Genomic DNA, 24,245 nt, shown 5'->3' with positions numbered 1-24,245 from the left:
TACGTATACTTATATACAAGCCTCACTAAAACTCGATTTGAAAGTCGATAGTGAGCGTTTGCTATAAAAGAATACCTCGTGCTACTTGCAGTTAAAGGAAATTGGTCGAGTGAAAGTCCGAACATAGAAATATTTCTATGCGAACTTGTAAAAGATAGGGAACTACTTCACGGACGTATTTATAATAATAGCACATGATAATTTGTGCACAATTCTTTTGACGTCATTACATATACGTTTTATAAAATCAACAATGTCTTCTTGTAGCTATTTTATCTTTGCAATTTACGCCGATTCTAATTTGTATTAATTCCTTATTATGAAATAATATGATTACAGACCTGTCAATTGTGTTAAGTTCGAAGCGATGGTACCGTATGTAATGCAAACAAACAATAAACGATTATCAAAGCGAATATATGGATAGAGATCATAGCTACGCAGCGGAAGCTCTTGCGTAAAGGAAAATAAAGTTCCTTTGAGAATATAGAAGTGAGCATATACTTTCTTTTTGCTCTTCTATTACGTACGATGTTAAAGATGATAAACAGGCTAGTTTAGTACAAATTTATTGATTAAGATAATATATGCGTCACGTTATTCCTCCTATAAAAGAATAATATCACAGTTTAGAGATCGACATCTTGCGCACGAAGTACACTTATACTCGTGTAAGGCGTGTACATCGTATAAAATATATTCTATATATATAGATAAAAATATATATCTTATATATAGATACAAATAAAGATTGTAAATTCTTCTCAATATTTCTTTTGAGAATTATCTCGGTAAGCACACGCTCATAAAAAAAAATATAAATAATCTGTAAGATAAACCGTGATTTTGTGCGACTTTCATTATCGAATGATATGCGTTAGCACGTTTATCTCTTCTTATGTTTCTTCCTACATCATAGAGACATACAGCGTTGTGCTTACTGAAACTATTTTTTTGGAACTCGTACGATTCCGATATCTAGTGGTGGAAAAAAGCTTTATACATATAATTGCAATGATAAGAGGAAGTTGATGAGAGCATGCCAACAGTCTTTCAACCGCTAGCTTTTTAGCAGACATGGTGCAGTGATAGATTCGCGCACAGCTTCTGCCCAAGTTTCCAGTCTTGGTGCACAAACAAGTGTAAGATCGCCGAGTCTTCTACGAGCCATTATTACAAATTCGCCTTGGCCATGTCGAGCGTCACAAGCAGAAGAAACTCTTACACGGATGCTCTTCTCAAGATGAGGATTTGGAAGAATGGAGAACACCTCATTGGTCTATTAAGAAACAAGTAAAACAAGAACAAACACATAAGAATATTAGTTATAACATATAAGGATCAGAACAATGTTTATTTGAAAATTTATGCTTTACACAATTTAGAACTTGTTCTAATTGGTTTTTCTTTGAACATATATCTTCAACAGAACTGTTCAGACTTACAATACAATATATATATATTGTATTAAAGGATTTTAACGCATTCACTCATGTATGGAACAGAACGATTCTTATTTGGAAACTGATGTTTCATATGTGCAGAGATAAGGTAAGACAAGACTATCCTCGATTGAAAAAAAAACTCGATTTAAAATGTTGACTTTTCATGTCAAAAAAAAAAAAAAAAAAAAAAAAAAAAAAGAAGGGGGGATTACCTCAGTTTCCTCGACTCTATGAAGTGTCTTCGTTATCCTAAAGATTAATTCGGCAGCTTCAAGTTCGGGCTTCCTTTGCACAGCGGTGACGGTACCTCTAGCAACAAGGTCACTCTGACAATAAGCCTCAGCGAGTTCCTCCATTGAGCAAGGTCTACATTCCGCCTCCTCGTCGGACTCGTCCGGCGTACTATGATTAACAACGAACGGCTCGACGTCGTATTGTAGCTTCGCGCGATTATTATTTGCGGTGAGCTCGTCAGCCTCAACGTAGAGTGCTGTACGTTGTTTTTTCGTATAGAAACAACGATGAGAGGCCTCGTTTTTTCCATCACGCGGAGAATAAACTGGCCTAAGCGTACCGTTGTTTTCCAAATATATTCTTGTTGGACCGGAAGCCTTGACGCAAACACGAAAACCACTTGATCCGTAATTCGATTTGGGTCCAGTTTTATTAACTCCGTTTCTGTTTGCCAAAAGGACACCTGCAGTACCAGATCGAGATCCAATCGCTGAACCGCTTATCGCTGCAGCCACTGATAAGACTATCCTTAAGGCTCCTCGAGGATAACGCCATAAAACGGTCCCTCTTGAACATCGAAGATAAACGGGTCGTACACCCCGACCACCTCCACCACTAAAATGAAAACAAAAATTTTCTTTTATCTTTTATATCCGACGATAATACATTTTGTATTATTTTCTTTTGATATTTTATGGTACAACTAGTATACCTGGAAGATGACAAGAAGTGCGGCAGTTTTAAAAATTTGTTAAAATATTCGACATTGCAAATCAAAATAATATTCGTTGCGATTTAGAAGAAGATAATGATTGAATCGATCGAAAGTTTATAAAGAAATCAATCATAAGTTTATCGCTGTGTTACGTATATTATTAACGATATTTTATTTTTATTCGAAAATAGTATAAATTACGTTTAGACTTCAGAAAATAAAGTAATCCGAATATATCTATTCAAGTTGGATTGGGCGTACGCATTTATCTATAGTTGCTGCAACTCGTAAACTACATATCACAAATATCAATAATCTAATCATTCTTGTTGCGTTTGTTTTACTTTTACAAAGTTAACTCAACTTGATTTCTTTCTCGCAAAATTTACGTCCATTCAATTTTCATTCCGAATATGTTACGGAATAAATGTAAAAAAAAAAAAACTCTCCGGACAATAAATTATTTGATCTGTTAAGAATTAAAATTATTCTACAATTTATGCTTGTACCATCGAGAAAAGAAAAAAGTATAATCGATATATTATTTAACAAATATCACGATTTCTATACAAAAAGGATAAAGACGGCAGATAAGATAAAAAAAAAAAAAAAAAAAAAAAAAAAAAAGGAAAGTCTTATTTAAAGAGACCTTCCTATCATGTTAAAATATAATATTTGGAAAGGGAGAGGCACGCTCGGCGGATAAATAGGAATAAATATAGAAATTGAGTGTCCAAGGACGGTCCTACAAACGAAAGTAATCTAGACTCGGTTGAAAAGTGTGTTCTAAATACGGACCATATATCTATATGCAAAACGAGAAGAAGTAGATATGTATGGGTAATACGAAAGGAAAAAAAAGAAAGAAAGAAAGAAAGAGATAGAGTAGACTGGTCTAAAAAAAAACACGCACTCACAAACACACACATACATAACAGAAAGAGAACGTAGAGAGAGAGAGAGAGAGAGAGAGAGAGAGAGAGAGAGAGAAATAAGAAACGAAGAGAGAAGGCGTGGAATGGGCCACGCGCCTCCATAGCCATAGTCGGCGCTGCTTCGTGCGGCTACCACGCTCACTTACCCTCTTTTAGACAGGACTGACACGTACGGTAAAGCAGAACGGTGTGTATAGACAGCCGGGCACGTTCCCCTTTCCTCGCCTCTTTGTCGCAGAAGCGGAAACAGGTTTCCGTAAGGCGTACGACGGGTATAGCATTCTGTTAAGACCAACGACTTTTCTTCCCTCACCCCACCCCTTTTATACTCCAGTAGTACAAGGTAACATGGACCGATCTCTCTCTCTCTCCCTCTCTCTCTCTTTCTCTCTTTCTCTAAGCTCTACCAGCGACATAGGTGAAAAACTTATTATCGCTTCTATCGCCGTTTCTATTTGCCAGTTTTATGAACCGAAACGGTATTCGAGTTGTATATGAAAAGAGATCGACATTTTTTTTTTTCGTACAGAACCGGATAAGTCTCGGATTCTATACTTATCGATACGATTTCTCGAATCCGTTATATCGAATATAAGTCCATGAACGAAACAAAAAAAAAATATATATATATATATATATATATGTACTTATTATTTTTGGATAAAGTAACAGACAATGCAGAATATATATTCTGTAAGAAAAGACGCGACAAGCTCATTTCGTTAACACGTATATCCTAAGATCTAAGTAATGTATGCGTCCATTCTGACGTAAAAAGCACGTGGGCGCGCGGATAACGATCTCGAGGAACGATCAAATAAATCTCCTTCTCTTCTTCCTCTTTCTCTCTTCTTCTTGGAAAGCTTCTTTTCAGCGGACTGCTAGCAGCAACATATCTGAACTACCTCTTCTCTCTGTTTCTTTATTTTTTTTTTCCTTTTTTCTTTTTCTTTCTGTACGAAGCAATCACGACGAGTTTTAGAAAAGAGACTGTCCTGACAAAGTGTCTTGAATTACCGTAAACCCTTTCGAGCGTGAATTCGGCGGCGTCTCGAGTTTCAGTCTTACAGTATTTCATGTAAACGCCTTGGTTGTTAGCATCAAATACTGCCCGTATAACTAGAATGTCGCATAGTCTGCTTAAACATACGAAGTAATACATAAGATGATATCGAGTCGATGGTACAAATATATATCTATAAAATACACATTTCACATATGTATATGTGTGTATGTATGTATGTATATATATATGTGTGTTATGTATCGAAGAACGCGGATATTCAGTGACGTCACTCAACTTTATAAAAAGTTCATGAAGTCATGGACGGATGGTAATGGAAATGGCAACAGCTCAGATATTTTTTTTTAACTGTCCTCGAAAAGTGCACCGATATATGTAAATATATATTAGTAGCAGAATTAGTCCTTTGTGGAATATTCCAAGGATTAGTTGTATCGAATTAAAATTCGATCGTTGAAATGTTATAAAAATATAAGTTCTTATTTTTTTTACATCTTTCATTATTGATGCATAAAACTTATGCATATATATATATATTCTTAATTAAGATTATTGAACCAGCCTTGATATGTAATATAAGATGTCAGTAATACAAATCGTTAAAAAATAAAGGAAAAAAAAAAGAAAAAAAAAAGAAAAGAAAAAGGAAATGTAATTGAAAAACTTGGCAATTAATAATATTACAAGAAAATCAAGTTTCCTATTATATTTCCCTCATTAAAATGGATTAATTTTTTTTTTTTTATAAGTATCTTATATTTTTAAATACCCTAAGAAGTAATTTCATGTAAATGCTTAACTGGTATATCGTATGTATATGTATGTATGTGTATACATATACATGGGGAGGGGGGAAGGGGCCAAGCGTGATGAACAAAGAGTAAGAACGAATATAAATGTGTGTGTGTGTGTGTATACGCAGAAGCTGGTAGTCCTTCGTACTCCCGCTCGTCCGGCTAGCCGCCTCGCCGTCCTCATGAATTTTATTCGATTCGATGCATACTTTCGCGCTTAGCCACACTGCCAACGACAACATGACGACATGACGACGACGACGACGACGACGAAGTCGGAGACGGCTAGTTCTCGTCACAGTAACCTCCGATATTACTATTTCGCTCATAATCTTTCTAGAACGGTAGAACGATTTAATTGAGCAGAAATAAGATTTCTATCTGCAATTTGTTTTATTAATATAGGTTATAGGATACAGTTATGCAACATATTTTCGTTAAACTAGGTTAATTAAAATTTGATCCTTTGAACCGAACTATTACAATTATATCTTATATATTTCATCATTTTACATTTCTTCAATATTTTTATATTTTATAGGATAATAAATACTTTGTTCGATAATAAAAATACGCAATTTCAAAAAATAATGTCTCATTTTATAAGCGAATCGACTAAAGAAAAATTACGTTATTCAAAGGTCAAATCTAATATTTTTTAAGAGTCGTATATGTATTAAATTTGGATGTATGTGTTCGATGGATTTGGAAACAGATTAAATATATAAATGAGATTAAATCAGGTAATGAATTTTATATGGACTAATTCCAGCCTTCTTTATTTATCTCCGTTTCTCATTTTATTTTTCTAAAGGATATATATTAGAGAAAACATCTATTTTTCTTGTAAAACATAAAAACATTCAACGCGAGATTACGCAACTTTTTCGTTACTGGTAAATTGTATGAAATGATATGCAATATACGTACAACGATATTAATTATGGATTCTCTCTTGGGAAATTGCTAGTTGGTGCGAAAAACTGCGAAAATCCGTCAAGCGCGACTCGCGAGAAGGTTAATAAGCTTCACAAGAATAAATCGCGATAGTATCAACATTGAATACGGTGTAAACAAACGCTAATGTATGTAAACGCATTAACGGACGCGTCGACCAACGACTAACGGGCATTTTTCTTTTTATACATTCTTATAACGGATTCGAAAGATTTTAAAAATGTCGTATCTTATTACTTTTAAAACAATTATTAAAATTAATCGTTTATTCATTTTTCATCGATTCCGAACAATTTTCTAATATTATTTTCAACGATACTAAAAAAGCATATAGATATTTTGCGATTATAATCGTTTTTTTTTATATATATATATATTTATAAAACAAACAAAAAATGGCGTATGAATTTATAAGAGAAGAAGGTTAATAAAAGAAATACGCTCGTCTTAATAGAGATATTTTTAAAAAAGAAGTAAAAAAAGATAAACGATCAGAGTTGTAAAATTCATTTCTGCATTAAAAATCGGATTTCGCAAAAGACGATGGGATCAAAAATTAAATGAATCTTTATAAATGGAATTAATTTTTTGTTTGTTTGTTTTTATCATTAGAGAAAAAAGCGAAAAGGCTGCTATGTTCTCTAATACAAACGAAACGATCCTCGGCTCGATAATCGAATTGAAACAAGAGCAAATCGCTATGATCCAGATCAGAGACGGAACTAGAGCAAACTCATCATAACAGTTATAAACGGCCGTTTTTCTTTCTTATCGTACTTTTGTCTCTATTATAATCTATTGACTGTTGTCACTAATGGTAAATGATTCTCGTGAAAACGTGACATTTCAATTAAGTTCGGTATTGAATTGTTGATTAAATATTATGTAATTTCTTACTTCTTTTCTTTCTTTTCTTTTTCTTTTCTTTTTTAATCTATAATAATCCGTACAATCGAATTATATAATATTTTCAATAAACTAATGATTTAAAATTATTTAAAAAATTCATTCGATATATGTATATATATATCGAAACTTAACGCATATAAATAAATCGTGCCTGGGGTATAATATGTCTATAGATATAAATATGGTCAAAAGAATCGACACAAAAAAGCAAACTCTATCATCTATTCTCTACGTAAACAAAATTTTGAGAGAAAAAAAAACGAAATACATAAAGATCAAAAAGAACAAAGAAGACAAAAGTAAAATCAAAAAAAAAAAAAAAAAAAAAAAAGGAAAAGAAAAAATTCAGCTCTTGTATTCTCCTCGGGATACAAAAAACTTGATATGCTTATAACGATCTTATCCGAAAGAAATATAAATTAAGCTTCGCGACATAAAACGCAAAGATATATCCAGATATATCCGAAAGCCACCAAATAAGGTACCTTACGATGCCAAGGAGAACGTGCTAGGCAACGGAATCACGAAGAGGATAGAAAGAAAGAAACAAATAAGAAGGGGAACGAGCTTAAGTGAGACGGAACAAACTCACGAAAGGAGATCGAAAATCGGTAGCGCGGGAAGAAGACGAAGTAAAGACGAAGATGAAGATGAAGATGAAAGAAGACGAAAAGAAGAAATAGCACTAACCTTCCGATCCAATCGCACTCGTCGGCAGGCAAAAGGGCGACATGCTCCTGCGACTGTACTGTAGGTATTATACCGCCTACGAAGAAGATAAGGGACAATGTCAATGCCGCAAAAAGGGAAGGATCGGTTAGTTTCATCTTTCTCGAGTTGTTCCTATTTCTTCGTTTTGTTTTTCTCTTTTCTTCGTTATTTCTTTTTTTTTCCCCTTACGTTTTATCTTCTTTTCTATTTATATCTATCTATTGCTGTATCTGCTGACGCTCGTTATTACGGCTGTCCTTTCAAGTCCCTCGACAACGACATTTGCATTTTTTTCTTAAAAGTCGTCCGTGATTTCTTCTTGAAAAATTTGTCCCCTCGAAGTGCCCTTACTTTTCTAAAGATCCTTAGATATGTAGAGTCAGTCCGTGAAGTGGGTGGTCCATTCCAATGTTGATTTTAGAAAACGGGTCTAGAAGTGGCTAACAGGTTGTACCGTTGGATTAGGCGTTCTTTCGAAAGTCGTTGGCTTCTTTCCGTACGCTCGTTTCGTGTTCGTTGACGCGCGAAAGAGTTTCTTTATGATTTCGTTGCGTATCATCGGCGATCATCGCATCGTGTATATATAGTGATTAAGCTCGAGGCAAACGCACGTGTGTATTGCGTACAACACGATCGAGGATGTTTTTCTTTCTTCAAAATAAGTTTTCTTATATATAATTATCGAAATTGTGTTTACAATAAAGCTCGTCTTCTTTCTTTATACGATATGCGTTGTCTCTCAAATAAATGTATTCGTTCCTTCGTATATAATAGCTGTCTTATGCGCAAATACAGACAAAAGTTTACTCGACGGAGCTGCTCGACACAATGGCACCCAATGCCACTGCTTGCGCGGTACACACGACAAATCTAACTGACGTACAAGGTAGTATGGGAGAAAGGGTCTTATACTTGACGAAACGCCACCAAGTGGAAAAATTTGTAAATACTCTGAATCGATTTAAATACGTTTGAATTGGCGCCTTTCAATCAAACTTTTTAAATTTGTATTCTGTATGTGGTGCAAAGAATATGAATAGCTCGGTAGTTTTTTTTTTAGAATATGTCATTCTTGCCGATCATATCATCAAGAGCTTTTTCCAAGCATCGTCTTCTAAACATATATAATAACAATTGCTTAACTAAGTAAATGATTAACATTATCTTCTAAGATATTTTTAAGTTAGTATTACGTATCACATGTTCAATTATATATTAATCCGATGTCATATATATATATATAATATAACGACGTTATATATATATATATAAATTCTTGAAATATATATATATATATAAAGTCATTGTCATTCTTACGCTTCTGTTTTGAATGTATGCCAATCTACGTGTCCAGGCATACACTCGAAAGGTTTTGGTTCGTAATCACAGATGCCTAATGTAATCATGCCGGTTGTATATTTATCTAAAGAAATGGTATTGGAATCATCTGGACCAAGTGATTGAAATATACTTCTAATGTGCCTACATTTGAAGATCTAAAGTAATATTGGCATAAAGGAGAATATAAATATACATATATCTACCTTGTTTTAAATAATAATGGCGGCTCTTTCACACCCGATCTGTATAGTATACATTCCTTAAGAAGTTTTTCTAGGTATTGAATTGGATCGGGTGATTCCTCTACAAGAAGATGACCAATTAGGAAATCAAAGAGCTTTGAAATTTTTTTTTCCTCGAGATAAGTCTGAACTCGTAAATGCATTTCCCTGGTATCCTACAAAAGAAAGCTGACATTAATTTTATTGTGTAAAAGCATTGAAAAATTAATAAAAATTATTTGTATATTTTGAAATTATCTTACTCTAAGCTTATAACAAGTTGCTCTTTTAGAATTATATTTTATTCTTTCTTCCAATGTATTTTTATCGATCGAGTATCGTTGATTAGTTTTACATGAGACCGGCGATGTCGTTAATGCTTCAATATTTGAAAATTTATCAGTATCTTTTACGAGAACGTCTTTGTTATTAATAATGTTTTCGTTATTCATTGTATTTTTATAACCGTAAATTTGATATATTTAAAACTTTTAGATAGTTTATAAAAAAGAAACAACCAATTTTTTAATGGTGCTCTTATAAATATCCTCGTATATGTGATCAAAAGTTTTGAAAATATTTGTCTTTTATATATCTGCTGATAATTTCATACTTATCAACTTATGATTATTTGGATAAATTCTTATAAACAATAATGTGGGCCAATAATTTTCAATCTGAATTATATGGATATCATTTCGAAGTTGGCGCCTATAATGATATCATCCCACCACTAGTTCGTCTAATAATCTAAGTTCTTATTGGTTCATATGCATGCTTTCGCATGATTGTAAAACTAAGAACCTTAGCCGTAATTTTTCGGTGATCCATATATAATATTATTTCTCATATTCTAATAATTATTTATTTATAACTTTTATTTGTTAAACAATATCTTTATTATGCATACGCAACAATTATTTTTTTATAACATGCATAAAATAAATGTACCAAAGTTATTACGTTCGCATTGTACAAAATCTACGTACAAAAGTGCTAATACAATTCGTAAAGAATTTTTAGATTATTTTACAAAAGAATTACAACATGATATTATTCATTCGAGTCCTGTTTCTCTACTTAATGATCATTCTACAGCTTTCGTTAATGCTGGCATGAATCAAGTATGTTTATTTGTTTATGTAATTCTAAATCCATTGAATTACTCTATTATTAATATTTAATCTCTATAGTTTAAAGGAGTTTTCTTAGGATATTATGAACCACCTTCTACAAAAATTGTGAATTCACAAAAGTGTATTAGAGTTGGTGGAAAACACAGCGATTTAAATATTGTTGGTTGTGATTCATATCATCATACGTTCTTTGAAATGTTAGGAAATTGGTCTTTTGGAGATTACTTTAAGGTATATTCGATTATTTTAAATTACCTAAGAAGTAACTTAAAACCCTATTAATAAATAAATAAATAAATAAATAAATATATATATATATATATATATATATATATATTGTTTTATTAACTGTTTATAGAAAGAAAGCTGTCGTTATGCATTAGATTTATTAACAGGTGTATATAATATTAAAAAAGAATTTCTGTACATTACATACTTCGGTGGTTGTGAAGAATTAGGATTACAACCAGACACAGAATGTAAAGATATCTGGTTAAGTCTTGGTATTCCAGAAAACAGAATATTACCATTTGGAATGCAAGATAATTTTTGGGAGATGGGTCTCTCAGGTCCTTGTGGTCCTTGTACAGAAATACATGTAGATATTACAAAGCAATTAAGAGATCAAAGTTCAAAAGTAAATACAGGTCATCCAGATATTATTGAATTATGGAATATAGTGTTTATTCAATATAACAGGTGCATTTATTATATATATATCTATAAACTAATTTTTACCATGTTTTTTACTTTGTATATAATTTATTATAGACTTACAGGTAATCATGTTATTCAATCGTTATCAAACCATCATATAGACACAGGGATGGGTTTTGAAAGATTAGTTACTTTACTACAAGGAAAAAGATCGAGTTATGATACAGATCTTTTTCAACCATTATTTGAGACAATACGTCGCAGTACAAATGCTCCTAAATACAAAGGCACTTTTGGAACTTATGATATAAATGATATGGATTATGCATATAGAATATTAGCTGATCATGCACGAATGATCACTGTTGCATTATGCGATGGTATAGTACCAGAAAAAAAGTAAGAAATATTTATTTGTAATCAAATTTAAAATAACTCTTATCATAATCTTTAAATTTATATGTTTAGTCAGAAATTGAGAAGAATATTAAGGAAGGGAATAGATGTGAGTGAAAATATATTTAAAAAGAAAGATTTACTTTTTGAACTTACATATACTGTTGCTGATATTCTTGGAGATGCTTACCCAGAACTACAAAATAATCTTAAACAGGTAATTTTATTAATCATAAATCGTAGACTTATTTTATAATAAGATGAAATCATTTTTAGGCCCATAAGATAATAAAATTTGAACAAGATTTATACGAAAAATTATGCTCAACTTATGGTAAAGAATGGAAAAGCATTGTTGCAACTAAACCAGAGTTAGCTTCTGTTACTTCTTGTATGGCATCAGGATTGGTAAATGGATATAAAGATTTGCAATCTATGTTGAAAAATGATAAGTAAGCATTATCCGTAAATATTAAACAATATAACTTATATTATATTTTTTATCTGTAGTGATTTCTTATTGTAGAACTGTATATAAATCTGGTATCTTACCAGGATATATGACATTTAGATTATTTGACGCTCATGGATTAAATATAGAAACAATAATTGAATTGGCTACTGTTGAATCACTTCAAGTTGATAAAGAAGATTTTGAAAAAGAAATGGATAAGGCAAGACTTAAATCTAAAGTTGGAATAATTAAAACTAATCAGAATATTGAAAAATCTTTAACATTACTTACTGAAAATAATATATCACAAACGGACGATTCATTTAAATATATCTATGAATATAAAAACGGCAATTATGAATTTCCTAAACTTAGAAGTAAAGTTATAGGATTGCTTATCAATGGTATTAACATATATTTATGCATATATAGCATTAATTGTAATTTAAATTATTTGGAAATATATGATTAGTTATTTATATTTACATATTTCAGGTAACATTATATTGGGAGATGAGTTAAAAGCAATTCTAATGAACATTGACAGTAAGGAAGATACAAATATATTATTAAATGAAAAAAATGAAATTGACATCATCTTAAACAAAACAATGTGTTATTCATTTGAGGGAGGCCAGCAATCAGACATAGGTTCCATTTATTTAAAAGACTTAATATTTCAAATAAGAAAAGCTGAAAAAATTAATGGCTATGTTATTCATTCTGGCAAATTCGTGAAAAATAATCTAGCGTATGTATTTATATTTCTATTTAGATTAGAAAAAGAAGAAAAAGTTTATACATATATCTATGTTTTTTGTAATAGGAATGTTTATTTAGAATTGGAAGATTGGAATGATTGTGTAACTTTTATAGATACAAATGTCCGAACAAGTCATATGAGGAATCATACAGCAACACATTTACTAAATGCTGCTTTAAAGTTTATATTCCCAGTTGTTTATCAACGGAATTCTTTTGTTTCTACAAACATATTAAAATTTCAGTTTTCTTCTTTTGGAGATGAAGTTACATTAACACATATAGCAAAAATAGAACAACTTGTTAACAATGTTATAAAAACCAATGCATTAGTAGAAAATAGGATTTTAAATTTGTTGCAATTATTAGCAGAAAAGAATGTTACAATGGTACCAGGTGAAATATATCCACATACAGATATTAGGGTAATTGATATTAATACAAATGAATTAAAATCAAAGTAAGTTTGGGTTAAAATAAAATTTCTTTTTTTTATAGTCATTAATTCATACATTAACAATAAAATATTAATTTTTAGAGAATTATGTTGTGGAACACATGTAAAAAGGACAGGATTTCTGGAACAGTTTTGTATTTTAAATTATAGTTCTAAAGGTGCATTAAATTATACAATTCATGCCATTACTGGACCATTAGCTAAAGCAGCAAAATTAGCTGGTAAAAATTTATTAGAAAAGATCGAAAAACTAGAAAATTATGTTAATACTAAAAATATTGAAAACAATGAGTTAAATTTACAAATTAAAGACATACAGCAGAAACTACAGGTAGATACCAAAACTGCAGATATACCATTACCCTATCTTATTAGGGAAGAATGTAATGCTAAGTTACAAAATTTGATTGAAATAGTTATGAAACAGAAAATAGCAACCGAAAGGTAAATATCAAAGTTATAGATATGTATATTATTTTTTATTTCATATAATTTTTCTATTTCTTTTTTTCAAGGGCTTCTATAGTAACAGAAGTAAAAAATTTTATGAAACCATACAATTCTTTTATTGTTCATAATTTACAATATACACTAAAACATCTTTCTCTACAAGATGTAATATTTCTTTTTCCAAATGTACCAATACTTGTGATATCATATAACAAGAATGTCATTAAAGCTAGTTGCAGTGTACCACAGGTAAAACAAAAAATAATTTTATATTAAAATACATTATAATTATTTCCATTTATAATTATATGCTTCTGATTAATGTATTTAATCTAGGAATTTTTATCTGATGAATTCAATGCTCAAACATGGATAAAAGTGATCTTTCAAGTTTTTAATCAAGAATTTAATTTAAACGTAAATAAAAATTCTTTAATGATAAGCCATACAAAATTTAAAGATATATCTAAGCAAGATGCAAAGAAGTTAATAGAGACAGCAGTTATAGAGGCTACAGAATATGCATCCATGTTAATAGACAAAAAAATAATTACAGAGAAAAATTAAAAAAAAATAGAAACTTGTATATATTTAAAACAAATTTAAAGGATAAATGATTTATAAATTGAAATAAAAAAATTTTATATGTATGAAATATTATATAAATATTTAAATTTATTATTAAAATATCAAGTGATTACTTTTTGTATTTACATTTTGAATATTATTTTTTATTAAATTATTTTTCTGTATATTATACATAATTAAATTTTAATGTTTATTGTCTATGATTTTGAATATGTGTTTCATAAAAAAGTCTTAATGCATGCCATTGGACTCTGTGAAGTAATATATGTTGTCTTTTACTTTTTATGTAATCCACTGCTTCTTCAGGAATCCAACCATTTTTCTGGAGATGAATTTTTTTGTTAAAAAAAAAGTTTATATTTGAATAAATTTATATTTTTGTAATAAATATAGACTTATTACATATCTAACCATCATTAAATAACATCCAACAAGTGTTGCACTACGTGTTCTGCCTGCTTTGCAATGAACATAAACTTTTCCCATTTCTTTGGTATCATTACTGTGATTGTCATTTTTTAATGTTCTATTTGTACAATGAAATTTATTTATAAAATCTACACCCATTTTTAACTTTTTTTGGCAAGGTGCTTCAAAAATATCTGTTGTTGATAATTGTAGAAATTCCACATTGTACTTCTTCCAGTCCTAATATCAATATCAAAAAAATAATCATTTTTAATAAAAATATGTTACACACGAACATAATAATTTAATATAAATCTATATTAATTGCTTGCACCTTTTCTGAATTAGATAATAAGGCTAACTCGTAATCTTCATTCATAGAAACTACTGCTTTCACATTTTCTTTTTCAACTAACTGCAACATGACATGTAAACAATAAATAAAAGATTTATTGAAATAAGTACTAAATAAAATAAAATAAAAATAAAATAATAAAATGAGATACCTTTTTTGTCATAGTTCGAAAAGGCAGTGCACCCAAAATTACAGTTTCATCAATTCTATCATACCAATTTCTAGACGTTATTTTTTCCATCAAAATATTATATAATAACGTCGGATAAAAAGTAACTCTCGCAAACATTTTCACTACAAACAAGTGTAAAAGTTTTTACCGTTATACGCTTTAAGTTTCAAAGTTTTAAAAATACTGCAGAATTCCTATACTTGTTATATTATATTATAAATTAATAGTTATAACAAAAAATGTATTAACTAATAATGTATAAACTAATAACAGTTACAAAATTTGTACGTCGTTCTTCTCGAAATATTGGCTCGTAAAAATATAGGAACTTTTATAAGTAGGTTTCTTTCTATTGAAGGTGAAAGTAACAGTACTTTCAATACAGTTAATTGGAAAGATAGGATGTATTACATATACTAAATTTTGATATATATTGCGTATAAAATATTTAAAAAATTAATATATATCCTTTTAAAAAATATTAAATCTTTATAAACAAAATATATCATAAGAAAAAAAATATTACATTAGTTTCGTCTTTTTCATTATACATTTTGTAATAAAGAAGTGATATGATATATCTATATTGTGCTTATAAAGATGAATTATTTAAAATTGTAATTTATTTTATATCATAATCTATTTAAAAAAAATTGCCTCCAATAGGTGATTATTTTATTTTATATTATTTCTTTATAACATAAAATAAAAATTATTACCACCTCATATATATAGTACTGGTTTGTTACAAAAAATGGTTATGTTAGTGAAATTTATCATTATGCGCATGATAATGCGTAATGGTGAAAATATTAAATAGTTAATAAATATATATTATTTATTATAATTATTTAAATCAACCAACATGATACAATTTATATGGAAAAAATAAGTTTTGCTAAATGATAAAAATGCAGAATTTAAAATTACAATAATACAAAAACTCTAATTTATTTAACTAATTATGTAAATTGTAATTTTAATTATGTGATGTATTTATTAGATTAATTTATCCTGAGTTATTAATTTATCCTATATTAGATAATTTATCATCATCTAAACAAATAGGACCAAATTCTCCATTTCTAAACATATTAATAAAGTATGTGGCAGCAACTTGAAAATCAGGTTTAACAATGTATTTATTATTGTAATCACGTAATTTTAGAGTTTTTCCTAGCTTTGCAGCAATAAATGTAAGAACATAAATGATATTATCATTTGGCTCAGGTAATTCTAATTTTTCAACATACTCATATTTTCCATATTTATTTAAACAAAAAAGAAGAAAATCAGCAACTGTTATGTGTCCTACCAAGTGATCTTGTAAACAACCAATCAAAGCTAATTTGAGACCAGTATTTATATCTTTCACATGAGGTGCTAAGATACCTGGAGTGTCTAATAAAAAAAAATCTGGATTTTCAGATATTTTTATACGAGTTAATACGGAACGTGTCACTCCTGCTATAGGCCCTTCTTTTGTAGCTTTTGATTTTCTTAAGTAAGTATTTCTTAAACGATTGATTAAAGAAGATTTTCCTACATTAGGTACACCAATGATCATCATTGCAAAAGATTCTTCATTATTTCTATTATATCGTTCAGAATTCGATATTAATTTTTTAGCCAAAGGTAATATTTTTCTCATGCCTTTGCATTCCTGATTTTTAAAATTAGTAAAAAGTATGTGAGATAATCCTTCATTCTTTAGAGTAGATTCTATTTGCTGCTTATATTTTAAGTCAGCTAAATCAATCTTATTTAATACAAAAATATGCGGTTTTAAACCAGTTAAAGTTTGACGAAAATCTGCTTGACGTCCTGAAATCGGTACTCTAGCATCATGTACTTCTACTATACAATCAACATTCTTCAAACGTTGTTCCATTTGCTTTAAACCTTTTTCCATATGACCAGGAAACCACCGTAGAATATCTTTTTGAACTAATGTAAATGTTTCTCGGAAAGTTGTTTTTACTGTACCTCCTATGTCTTTCATTTTGATTCAGCTTTTTAGTAATCTTCTTGTAATATTATGGAAAATAGTCTGTAATGTAACATATGTAAAAAAGATTATTGCAGATAAGGTTATCTACAATTTAATTTTGGGGTTTTAACAAATTTAATTTTGAAAATAAAAATCGTATTAATTAAAAATTTATAGTATTTGTTTATATTAATACAATTTATTAATGAACGTTTTGTATATCATTAAATTGTAGAATTAATGTATTACAGTTGATATTTTAGGTTAATGAAAACTTAAAATACTACATATGTTTAATTTCTACTTATAATTACCCTTTGAATAAAATATTTATATGCAACCTAAAATTACCATATAATATCAATCAAAGATTAATAAACATTTTAAATATGCTACAATATTCAATATTAGCCATGTATGTATAAGAAATATCTGAATTGGCCTGCGAAACTAATTGCCTCTTATCCCCACTCTTTCTATTTTTTCTCTTTATAGGATTTTCGTTCTCATTATATCAAAACAGAGACCCAGAATTCCTCAGCGTTTGTTTACAGTTATTACATTGTTATGCCACGATTTACTATATTTTGCTTACAAATAAAATATTCGTATGTATATTCATTTGAATTATAACATTTGAAAATACTGGAAGAGTAAGCATATTCGAATAAGGACAATCGAATGGCAACAGTCAAAGAATTATTTTTCCTTTGGTGAAATGTTTGCACATCTCTGATGTACATATATATATATATATGATTAAGATATAAAATAAATATTATGCAAAACAAGTGTAAAAATTCAATAATAATTATTCTAATTAACGTATCTCTTTAACAAACATTATATATACATTTATAAAACAAAATGTCTTCCAGAATATTAAATAATTTTCTCGTACTTTTGTCGTATGTTTTTTATATGAATTTATGTATTATAACGCTTCACCTTATCGGGTAAATGCGTACTTAACAGTGAAGTAATGATAATAATTTATATTGAGTGCCTTCAATATAATATACCATTGGTTTAAATAATATTCCGCTTTGTTTTATTACCAATTTATATATCTACGTAAACACTATATTTAAAAATGCATTATAAATATAATTTTTCCACACTACCGATAATCTCATGATATTAAAATTATATTAAATGATGCAATTTCGACGAATTATTTGTCATCGTATTTCTTATCTTCATCTAAAATTAATTAACTAAAATTAAATATTTGTAACATTGTATGTGAAAAAAAAGAGTTAAAAATGCATTAGTCATCATCTTTAACTCCTACTTTTTATATCGAATTTTAAATATCAATACGTGGACGCGCGCTTTGATCTTAGTGCTACTTGTTGCTAGTTTTGCAAAAGAGGTGGATTATTCTGACAACAAATCATTACATATACATTGTAAAAATGTACGCAGTTTTTTAACAAAAAATAATTTTTTTTTAACGAACTGCATAATAATGACAGAATGATGACAGATTACGAGAGAGTAATAAATATTGTTCGAAGTCAAATGATATTATTTTTTTTTTACCGTCGTGTCAGTGATATTAGAAAATATCGGCATTGTGAGCTTATATCTAGAGACTAAAGCTCCTTAATAGATTCTTTGATGGACAATCAATGTGTCTCTCCTTTTATTGTTATTGTATGGAGGTGCTTACGATATTTTGTAAAATTTATATTCCCGAAAGAGTCGGACATAACCTAGATTTTACTCAAAAACTAAAGAGCCAATTTTGATATGGCGTACAGACGTGTCATCATACTCTTATGTTTTATTACTGTAACGATCTTCCCTGATATTGCTTCTCATCAAGTGCTAGAGGTGTGTATGTATATATAAATATGCACAGTATATAAAAATGAACAGTTTTATCTGTATTTTGTAAGTATATATATATATATATATATATATATATATATATATATATATATACACATATATAATATTTAAACAATTTATTGCGTAAATATATAATGTAAAATAACTATTTGTTGAAATATAATTTTTTATTTTTACTTATAATTACCCTTTAAATGAAACTGTAAATATTTAGCAGTATATATGTATATGCATATATAATATTTAAAAAATTTATTGCATAAATAATGTAAAATAACTATTTGTTGTAATATAATTTTTCTTATCAGAATTATATTCAACATTAATCTGATGACGTTAAACAATTCAAATTTATTTAAAAGTTTATGTTAATTTCTTTTTTAATCTCTAATATTTAGAATTCTTTTAATAAGAAATAAAGATAATGTAATACCTAATCTTCCGTATGTAGAATCACAATACAGGACTTACTTGTGAACAAGATGATCCTCTTATTATTTTTTCTACTCTTGGTGGTGCATTAGTAGGAGTTGGTCAAAGATCTGGAGAAATACGATGGAAACAGAATGACGGTATTACATAATAAAATACCATGTAAAATATATTAATATATTTTCAAGTCTATTTATATTATTCTTTTCTTAATTTATTATAGAACCACTTGTCAAAGTACCTACTGATTTCCCTAAAACTACAATGTAAGTAATTTTTAATTTTAAATTATAAATTGTTTTATATACTGTAATGACATGTATTTTGACAGATTTTAGATATTTTATATAAACATTAATGGAAAATTTTACTTATAGGCCTATGTTTCTACCAGATCCAAAGGATGGATCATTATATTTATTTGGAACAGATTCTGAAGCTCTTAAAAAACTACCATTTACTATTCCACAATTGGTAGCTAATAGTCCTTGTCGTAGTAGTGATGGTATATTATATACTGGCAGAAAAATTGATACATGGTTTACAGTTGATCCTAGAACAGGTAGAAGAGAACAAGTTTTAGGTTTTGATAAAGCAGGTAATACATGTCCTGTAGAAATGCAAGATGTTATTTTTATTGGACGCACAGAATACAATATCATAATGGTGGATAGTAAACAAAAAGATAGAAAATGGAATGTGACATTTTATGATTATTCAGCAGCAAAAATGGAAAACGATGGAAACGAAAATTATGGTTATTAATAATTATGAGATAATAGTAATAAGAATTTGATATAATTGGAATGTTTATAATAATTATAACACATATTTTTCAGATCTAATACATTTTACTACAAGTTCAACGGGTCGAGTTGTAACTTTGGATAGAAGACAAGGCACAATTCTATGGCAATTAGATTTAGAAAGTCCAGTTATAGCAATATATACAGTTACTCAGGATGGCTTATTAACTCTACCATTTACAAGTGTCGCAGAAGGAACATTAGATAATTTACTAGGACACTTTGTAACAAAACCAGCTGATATTCAGTTGTTGTGGGTAATCTTTAAAATTTTTTATATTAAATATATATATATTATTATATCAAATTTATTTTGTTTTTTAGCCCTACATTATACATTGGACAACATAGATATGGACTTTATGCTTTACCATCTTTAGTTGATTCAACAACTGCAACTATATCAAGTAAAGCAGAATATTTGTTGCTGGAAGGACCATTAACAATTGCACAGATTCATAAAAATGATAATAGAGTTCCCTTACCTGGGGATCATGTAGTGATTGCAAATATCCATACTACTCATGATGGATATCAAAGTATCACAAGAGAAAGAAGTATTATCACATTAGGTAATATGCTTAATTATAATCACGAAGAAAAATATTTTGATTATATAATATTATTTATAATGAATGTATACAAAGAACTTCATTATTATATTGATGAATTTTTCTAAACATATCAGGTCATTACAAGGTACCAGCAGAATATAAGTCTAAACATCAACCACTTCAAATTACTGGACGGTCTGATGTAATTCAAGCAGAAATATCATCTTTGAATTCAACACCAACACATTTACCAATTACATTAGCTGATAATACACCAATAATTGGTAATACAATGCAAGAGGGAAATTGGTATAAAATTTTAACTGAAAGCTATAGGGCGAGTAAAAAATGGCTTAATCAACAAGAGAACAAAGGATTGAAATTAGCACTTATTATTCTTGTTGGATGTATAGTTACAATGTTTTGGTATTTCAATGCACAGTTTAAAGAATTTCAACAGATGTCACAGGTGCGATATTACGTTATATATATAAACATCGATTGTTATATATCAATGTTCCTCAAGCTATGGATCGTGGCCCAATATTGAGCACTGTATCTTTAAAATAATATACAGTGACTCTAGTTTATCAAGTTCTTAAAAATTTAGACCGCGATATCATTACAAATATATTGGGCCGTAAGGCCCATATTCAACCAAAAAGATTGAGAATTGGCCCAATTTCAACCAAAAATATCAAGAAACGCTGTTATATATTATTTTTTGAAAACGATAAAATTCATGACTTTACAATAACTTTTAATTATTATGAAAATGACAGTGTATCCATATTAATTTAAATATAAGTAATTTATCCAGGGTTCACGTGAGAACAGTCGTACAAGCAGTAATGGTAAACGTAATAACATTGTTATTCTTGAAGATATGGGAGAAGGTCTGGTAAGGGTGGGAAAGATTACTTTTAATACTAGTGAAGTGTTGGGTAAAGGATGCGAGGGAACATTTGTATATAAGTAGGTATAGAATTATATTTTTTAATCTTTTATTTCTTTATGGATAACTCTTGTCATTTCTGATAATTATAATTGTATTAGAGGTGAATTCGATGGCCGTTCGGTAGCCGTTAAGCGACTATTACCAGATTGTTTCACATTTGCTGATCGTGAAGTAGCATTACTTAGAGAATCGGATGAACATCCTAACGTTGTACGATATTTCTGCACTGAACATGATAGAATGTTTAGATATATTGCTCTAGAATTAGCAGAAGCTACTTTACAAGATTATGTAGCAGGGAGATACAACAGAGAAAAGATATCCGTGAAAAATATATTACGGCAGGCTACATCAGGACTTGAGCACTTACATTTTTTAGATATCGGTAATTTTTACTTTGATGTTTACCAACACCTTCATGACGTTTAGTTATACTTACTATATATTCATAGTTCACAGAGATATCAAGCCACATAATGTCCTTCTATCAGTTCCTGGACCGCGGGGTGAAGTCAGAGCGATGATATCAGATTTTGGTCTTTGCAAAAAGTTACAGCTTGGTCGTGTATCATTCTCGCGACGTTCTGGTGTAACTGGAACAGATGGTTGGATAGCACCAGAGATGCTAAATGGAGAAAGAACAACATGTGCTGTTGATATTTTTTCTCTTGGTTGTGTTTTCTATTATGTACTTTCTGATGGAAAACATCCATTTGGTGATCCCTTGAGAAGACAAGCCAATATACTTTGTAATAATTTGTTTGCATATAATTAATTGAAATATTCATACGATCAATTCAGTGCTAATATCTTATATAGGCGGTGAAAGTAACTTGACAGCGCTACAAGGAATATCACAAAATGATAAAGAATTAGCATTGAATCTTATAAAGGCAATGATTTCTGAAGATCCATCAAAACGACCACCAGCTTTGGCAATCTATAATCATCCATTATTTTGGGAACCTAATCAAGTACTTGCTTTCTTTCAAGTATGTAAAATTATTGCTATAATAATATATCTATATAATAGAATTATAATATATATATATATATATATAATATATATATATATATAATTATATATATATAATATATATATATAATATATATTATATATATTACTTTACATTTCATTCGTATTTTAGGATATCAGCGATCGTGTTGAAAAGGATCAACCCGATAGTCCAGCATTGTTGGCTCTTGAAAATGGTAATAAACGAATTGTAAGAGGTGATTGGAGAATGCATATTGACCATGAAGTTGCAATAGATCTTCGAAGGTATAGAAGTTATCGAGGTGAAAGTGTAAGAGATTTGTTAAGAGCATTACGAAATAAGGTACACGAAAGTAACAAATGATATTTAATGAATAAAAAATAATAATAATAAAAGTATAATATAATTTCTTGACTGATTCTTTCAGAAACATCATTATAGGGAATTAACACCAGCTGCACAAGAAAGCTTAGGTGAAGTTCCTGACAAATTTACGGATTATTGGCTTACTAGATTTCCATGTTTATTATGTCACGTTTGGATTACAATGCAAAAGTTTCGTAACGAATCAAGTTTAAAACATTATTACCATATACAATATAATTTTGTTAATCCTAACGAGATGGAAAACAATGAAACACAAGAAAATCAATTAATTTCTATATCAGTAAATAAAATACAAGAAAGAGATATTGATTGGAGTCCAAATAGAAACAGATATCGCGGACATAGGAGAAAACAAGAAAAAAAAAGAATTATCGAACCGTCGACATGGATATTACCGCCAAGTTAGGTATTTTGTTATCAGTTAGAAATATCTATATATATATATATAGATGGAGAGACTGATCATAATACAAAAAAAATTGGAAATTATTATAAATTTTGTCAATTTTTACAAAGACTTAGTGATAATAACAATGCTGGGAGCAAACAAATTTTTATATCTTAATAAAAGATATAAAAAAAATATTAAGCTTTTTCTCTTAAAATTATATTACGGATAGTTTATTATTATGTAGATTTTTATGATTTTATAGATATAATAAGGTGCATATAACTATTGACAAAAACAATAGCGTCTGCGTGGTGGTTTGTTCAAATATAGAAATGTTCGCACAACTGTAACGAGAATGTATAATTATCGACATTAAGCGTTTTAATCTTAAATAAAAACAAACATAAATTGGTCCCATGATTACTTCGTGCATCGCATTTCCATGCAGATCACAGATCAGTGCACATCTCTTTCGTAGTCATAACGAACTATTGCTACTATCTTAATCACTTTTAATCTATATATAAAACATACACATATGCACATAAAAATATAAATTGACTTGTGCGATTTGATATGATTGGACAGGATATATAAGAATAAGTTGTCCTTTTTTTCATTGAAATTCTTTTGTACAGTCATAAAATTGTATAATTTACATATTATTATTGAGTAAACGGCGTGTACATATTAGCGAAAAAAATATGGTATGAATATTGTATCGTTAAGTAAATGCTGGCGTAAATTTACG

At 29.2% G+C, this 24,245-nt stretch overlaps 6 protein-coding genes across 8 annotated transcripts; 2 read left to right on the top strand and 4 right to left on the bottom strand.

Annotated features, from left to right (window-relative positions):
* Positions 1-553: 553 nt before the first annotated feature.
* Positions 554-8,586, bottom strand: LOC124424824 (meteorin-like protein). Its single transcript, XM_046964333.1, has 3 exons — positions 7,704-8,586; positions 1,658-2,294; positions 554-1,279 (listed from the first exon to the last, which is right to left on the bottom strand). Exons 1-3 carry the CDS (start codon positions 7,838-7,840, stop codon positions 1,061-1,063), a joined length of 993 nt encoding a protein of 330 aa, XP_046820289.1. The 5' UTR covers positions 7,841-8,586; the 3' UTR covers positions 554-1,060.
* On the bottom strand, positions 8,446-9,773 carry LOC124424827. Its single transcript, XM_046964336.1, has 4 exons — positions 9,550-9,773; positions 9,269-9,462; positions 9,042-9,206; positions 8,446-8,838 (listed from the first exon to the last, which is right to left on the bottom strand). Exons 1-4 carry the CDS (start codon positions 9,736-9,738, stop codon positions 8,781-8,783), a joined length of 606 nt encoding a protein of 201 aa, XP_046820292.1. The 5' UTR covers positions 9,739-9,773; the 3' UTR covers positions 8,446-8,780.
* A 269-nt stretch (positions 9,774-10,042) lies between these two features.
* On the top strand, positions 10,043-14,241 carry LOC124424819 (alanine--tRNA ligase, mitochondrial). 3 transcript variants are annotated; one of them, XM_046964326.1, is made up of 12 exons: positions 10,043-10,410; positions 10,480-10,653; positions 10,781-11,121; positions 11,194-11,478; positions 11,548-11,692; positions 11,752-11,927; positions 12,002-12,333; positions 12,425-12,680; positions 12,756-13,151; positions 13,230-13,592; positions 13,664-13,847; positions 13,935-14,241. In XM_046964326.1, exons 1-12 carry the CDS (start codon positions 10,189-10,191, stop codon positions 14,163-14,165), a joined length of 3,105 nt encoding a protein of 1,034 aa, XP_046820282.1. In that variant the 5' UTR covers positions 10,043-10,188; the 3' UTR covers positions 14,166-14,241. The 3 variants fall into 3 exon arrangements, with proteins under 3 accessions (XP_046820282.1, XP_046820283.1, XP_046820284.1); XM_046964327.1 differs by having other exon boundaries at positions 10,078-10,410; positions 10,499-10,653; positions 13,935-14,240; XM_046964328.1 differs by lacking the exon at positions 10,043-10,410 and having other exon boundaries at positions 10,417-10,653; positions 10,818-11,121; positions 13,935-14,240.
* Positions 14,242-14,299: 58 nt separating this feature from the next.
* Positions 14,300-17,500, bottom strand: LOC124424826 (phosphatidylglycerophosphatase and protein-tyrosine phosphatase 1). The gene is made up of 6 exons (XM_046964335.1): positions 17,426-17,500; positions 17,108-17,171; positions 15,101-15,243; positions 14,929-15,009; positions 14,598-14,834; positions 14,300-14,508 (listed from the first exon to the last, which is right to left on the bottom strand). Exons 2-6 carry the CDS (start codon positions 17,121-17,123, stop codon positions 14,377-14,379), a joined length of 609 nt encoding a protein of 202 aa, XP_046820291.1. The 5' UTR covers positions 17,124-17,171; positions 17,426-17,500; the 3' UTR covers positions 14,300-14,376.
* LOC124424825 (mitochondrial GTPase 1) lies at positions 15,764-17,123 on the bottom strand. Its single transcript, XM_046964334.1, has one exon. It carries the CDS (start codon positions 17,121-17,123, stop codon positions 16,149-16,151), a length of 975 nt encoding a protein of 324 aa, XP_046820290.1. The 3' UTR covers positions 15,764-16,148.
* Positions 17,501-18,321: 821 nt separating the features above from the next.
* Positions 18,322-23,914, top strand: LOC124424821 (serine/threonine-protein kinase/endoribonuclease IRE1). The gene is made up of 13 exons (XM_046964329.1): positions 18,322-18,950; positions 19,420-19,540; positions 19,624-19,666; positions 19,778-20,157; positions 20,240-20,459; positions 20,531-20,778; positions 20,895-21,229; positions 21,581-21,735; positions 21,817-22,103; positions 22,171-22,467; positions 22,538-22,710; positions 22,867-23,058; positions 23,144-23,914. The coding sequence occupies exons 1-13, from the start codon at positions 18,867-18,869 to the stop codon at positions 23,507-23,509; spliced, it is 2,901 nt and encodes a 966-aa protein (XP_046820285.1). The 5' UTR covers positions 18,322-18,866; the 3' UTR covers positions 23,510-23,914.
* The last annotated feature ends 331 nt before the right edge of the window (positions 23,915-24,245 follow it).

Source organism: Vespa crabro, chromosome 6 (genome assembly GCF_910589235.1).
Source record: "Vespa crabro chromosome 6, iyVesCrab1.2, whole genome shotgun sequence".
Classification (NCBI taxonomy): domain Eukaryota; kingdom Metazoa; phylum Arthropoda; class Insecta; order Hymenoptera; family Vespidae; genus Vespa; species Vespa crabro.
Note: the sequence above shows the minus strand (reverse complement) of the source record. Positions and strands in the feature narration are given on the sequence as shown.

Coding starts and splice junctions, on each gene's coding strand:
- LOC124424825 (XM_046964334.1), bottom strand. CDS start 17,123: ATGAAAGACATAGGAGGTACAGTAAAAACAACTTTCCGAGAAACATTT.
- LOC124424819 (XM_046964326.1), top strand. CDS start 10,189: ATGCATACGCAACAATTATTTTTTTATAACATGCATAAAATAAATGTA. Junction 11,928..12,001: donor TCTATGTTGAAAAATGATAA/GTAAGCATTATC, acceptor TTCTTATTGTAG/AACTGTATATAAATCTGGTA. Junction 12,334..12,424: donor TATAGGATTGCTTATCAATG/GTATTAACATAT, acceptor TACATATTTCAG/GTAACATTATATTGGGAGAT.
- LOC124424821 (XM_046964329.1), top strand. CDS start 18,867: ATGGCGTACAGACGTGTCATCATACTCTTATGTTTTATTACTGTAACG. Junction 19,541..19,623: donor ACGATGGAAACAGAATGACG/GTATTACATAAT, acceptor AATTTATTATAG/AACCACTTGTCAAAGTACCT. Junction 19,667..19,777: donor GATTTCCCTAAAACTACAAT/GTAAGTAATTTT, acceptor TTTTACTTATAG/GCCTATGTTTCTACCAGATC.
- LOC124424827 (XM_046964336.1), bottom strand. CDS start 9,738: ATGAATAACGAAAACATTATTAATAACAAAGACGTTCTCGTAAAAGAT. Junction 9,463..9,549: donor CAACTTGTTATAAGCTTAGA/GTAAGATAATTT, acceptor TTTCTTTTGTAG/GATACCAGGGAAATGCATTT. Junction 8,839..9,041: donor CATACATTCAAAACAGAAGC/GTAAGAATGACA, acceptor ATATATGTTTAG/AAGACGATGCTTGGAAAAAG.
- LOC124424824 (XM_046964333.1), bottom strand. CDS start 7,840: ATGAAACTAACCGATCCTTCCCTTTTTGCGGCATTGACATTGTCCCTT. Junction 2,295..7,703: donor GAGTGCGATTGGATCGGAAG/GTTAGTGCTATT, acceptor TTTTCATTTTAG/TGGTGGAGGTGGTCGGGGTG. Junction 1,280..1,657: donor ATAGAGTCGAGGAAACTGAG/GTAATCCCCCCT, acceptor GTTTCTTAATAG/ACCAATGAGGTGTTCTCCAT.
- LOC124424826 (XM_046964335.1), bottom strand. Junction 14,835..14,928: donor TATTATCTAATTCAGAAAAG/GTGCAAGCAATT, acceptor TATTGATATTAG/GACTGGAAGAAGTACAATGT. Junction 14,509..14,597: donor TTGGATGTTATTTAATGATG/GTTAGATATGTA, acceptor ATTCATCTCCAG/AAAAATGGTTGGATTCCTGA.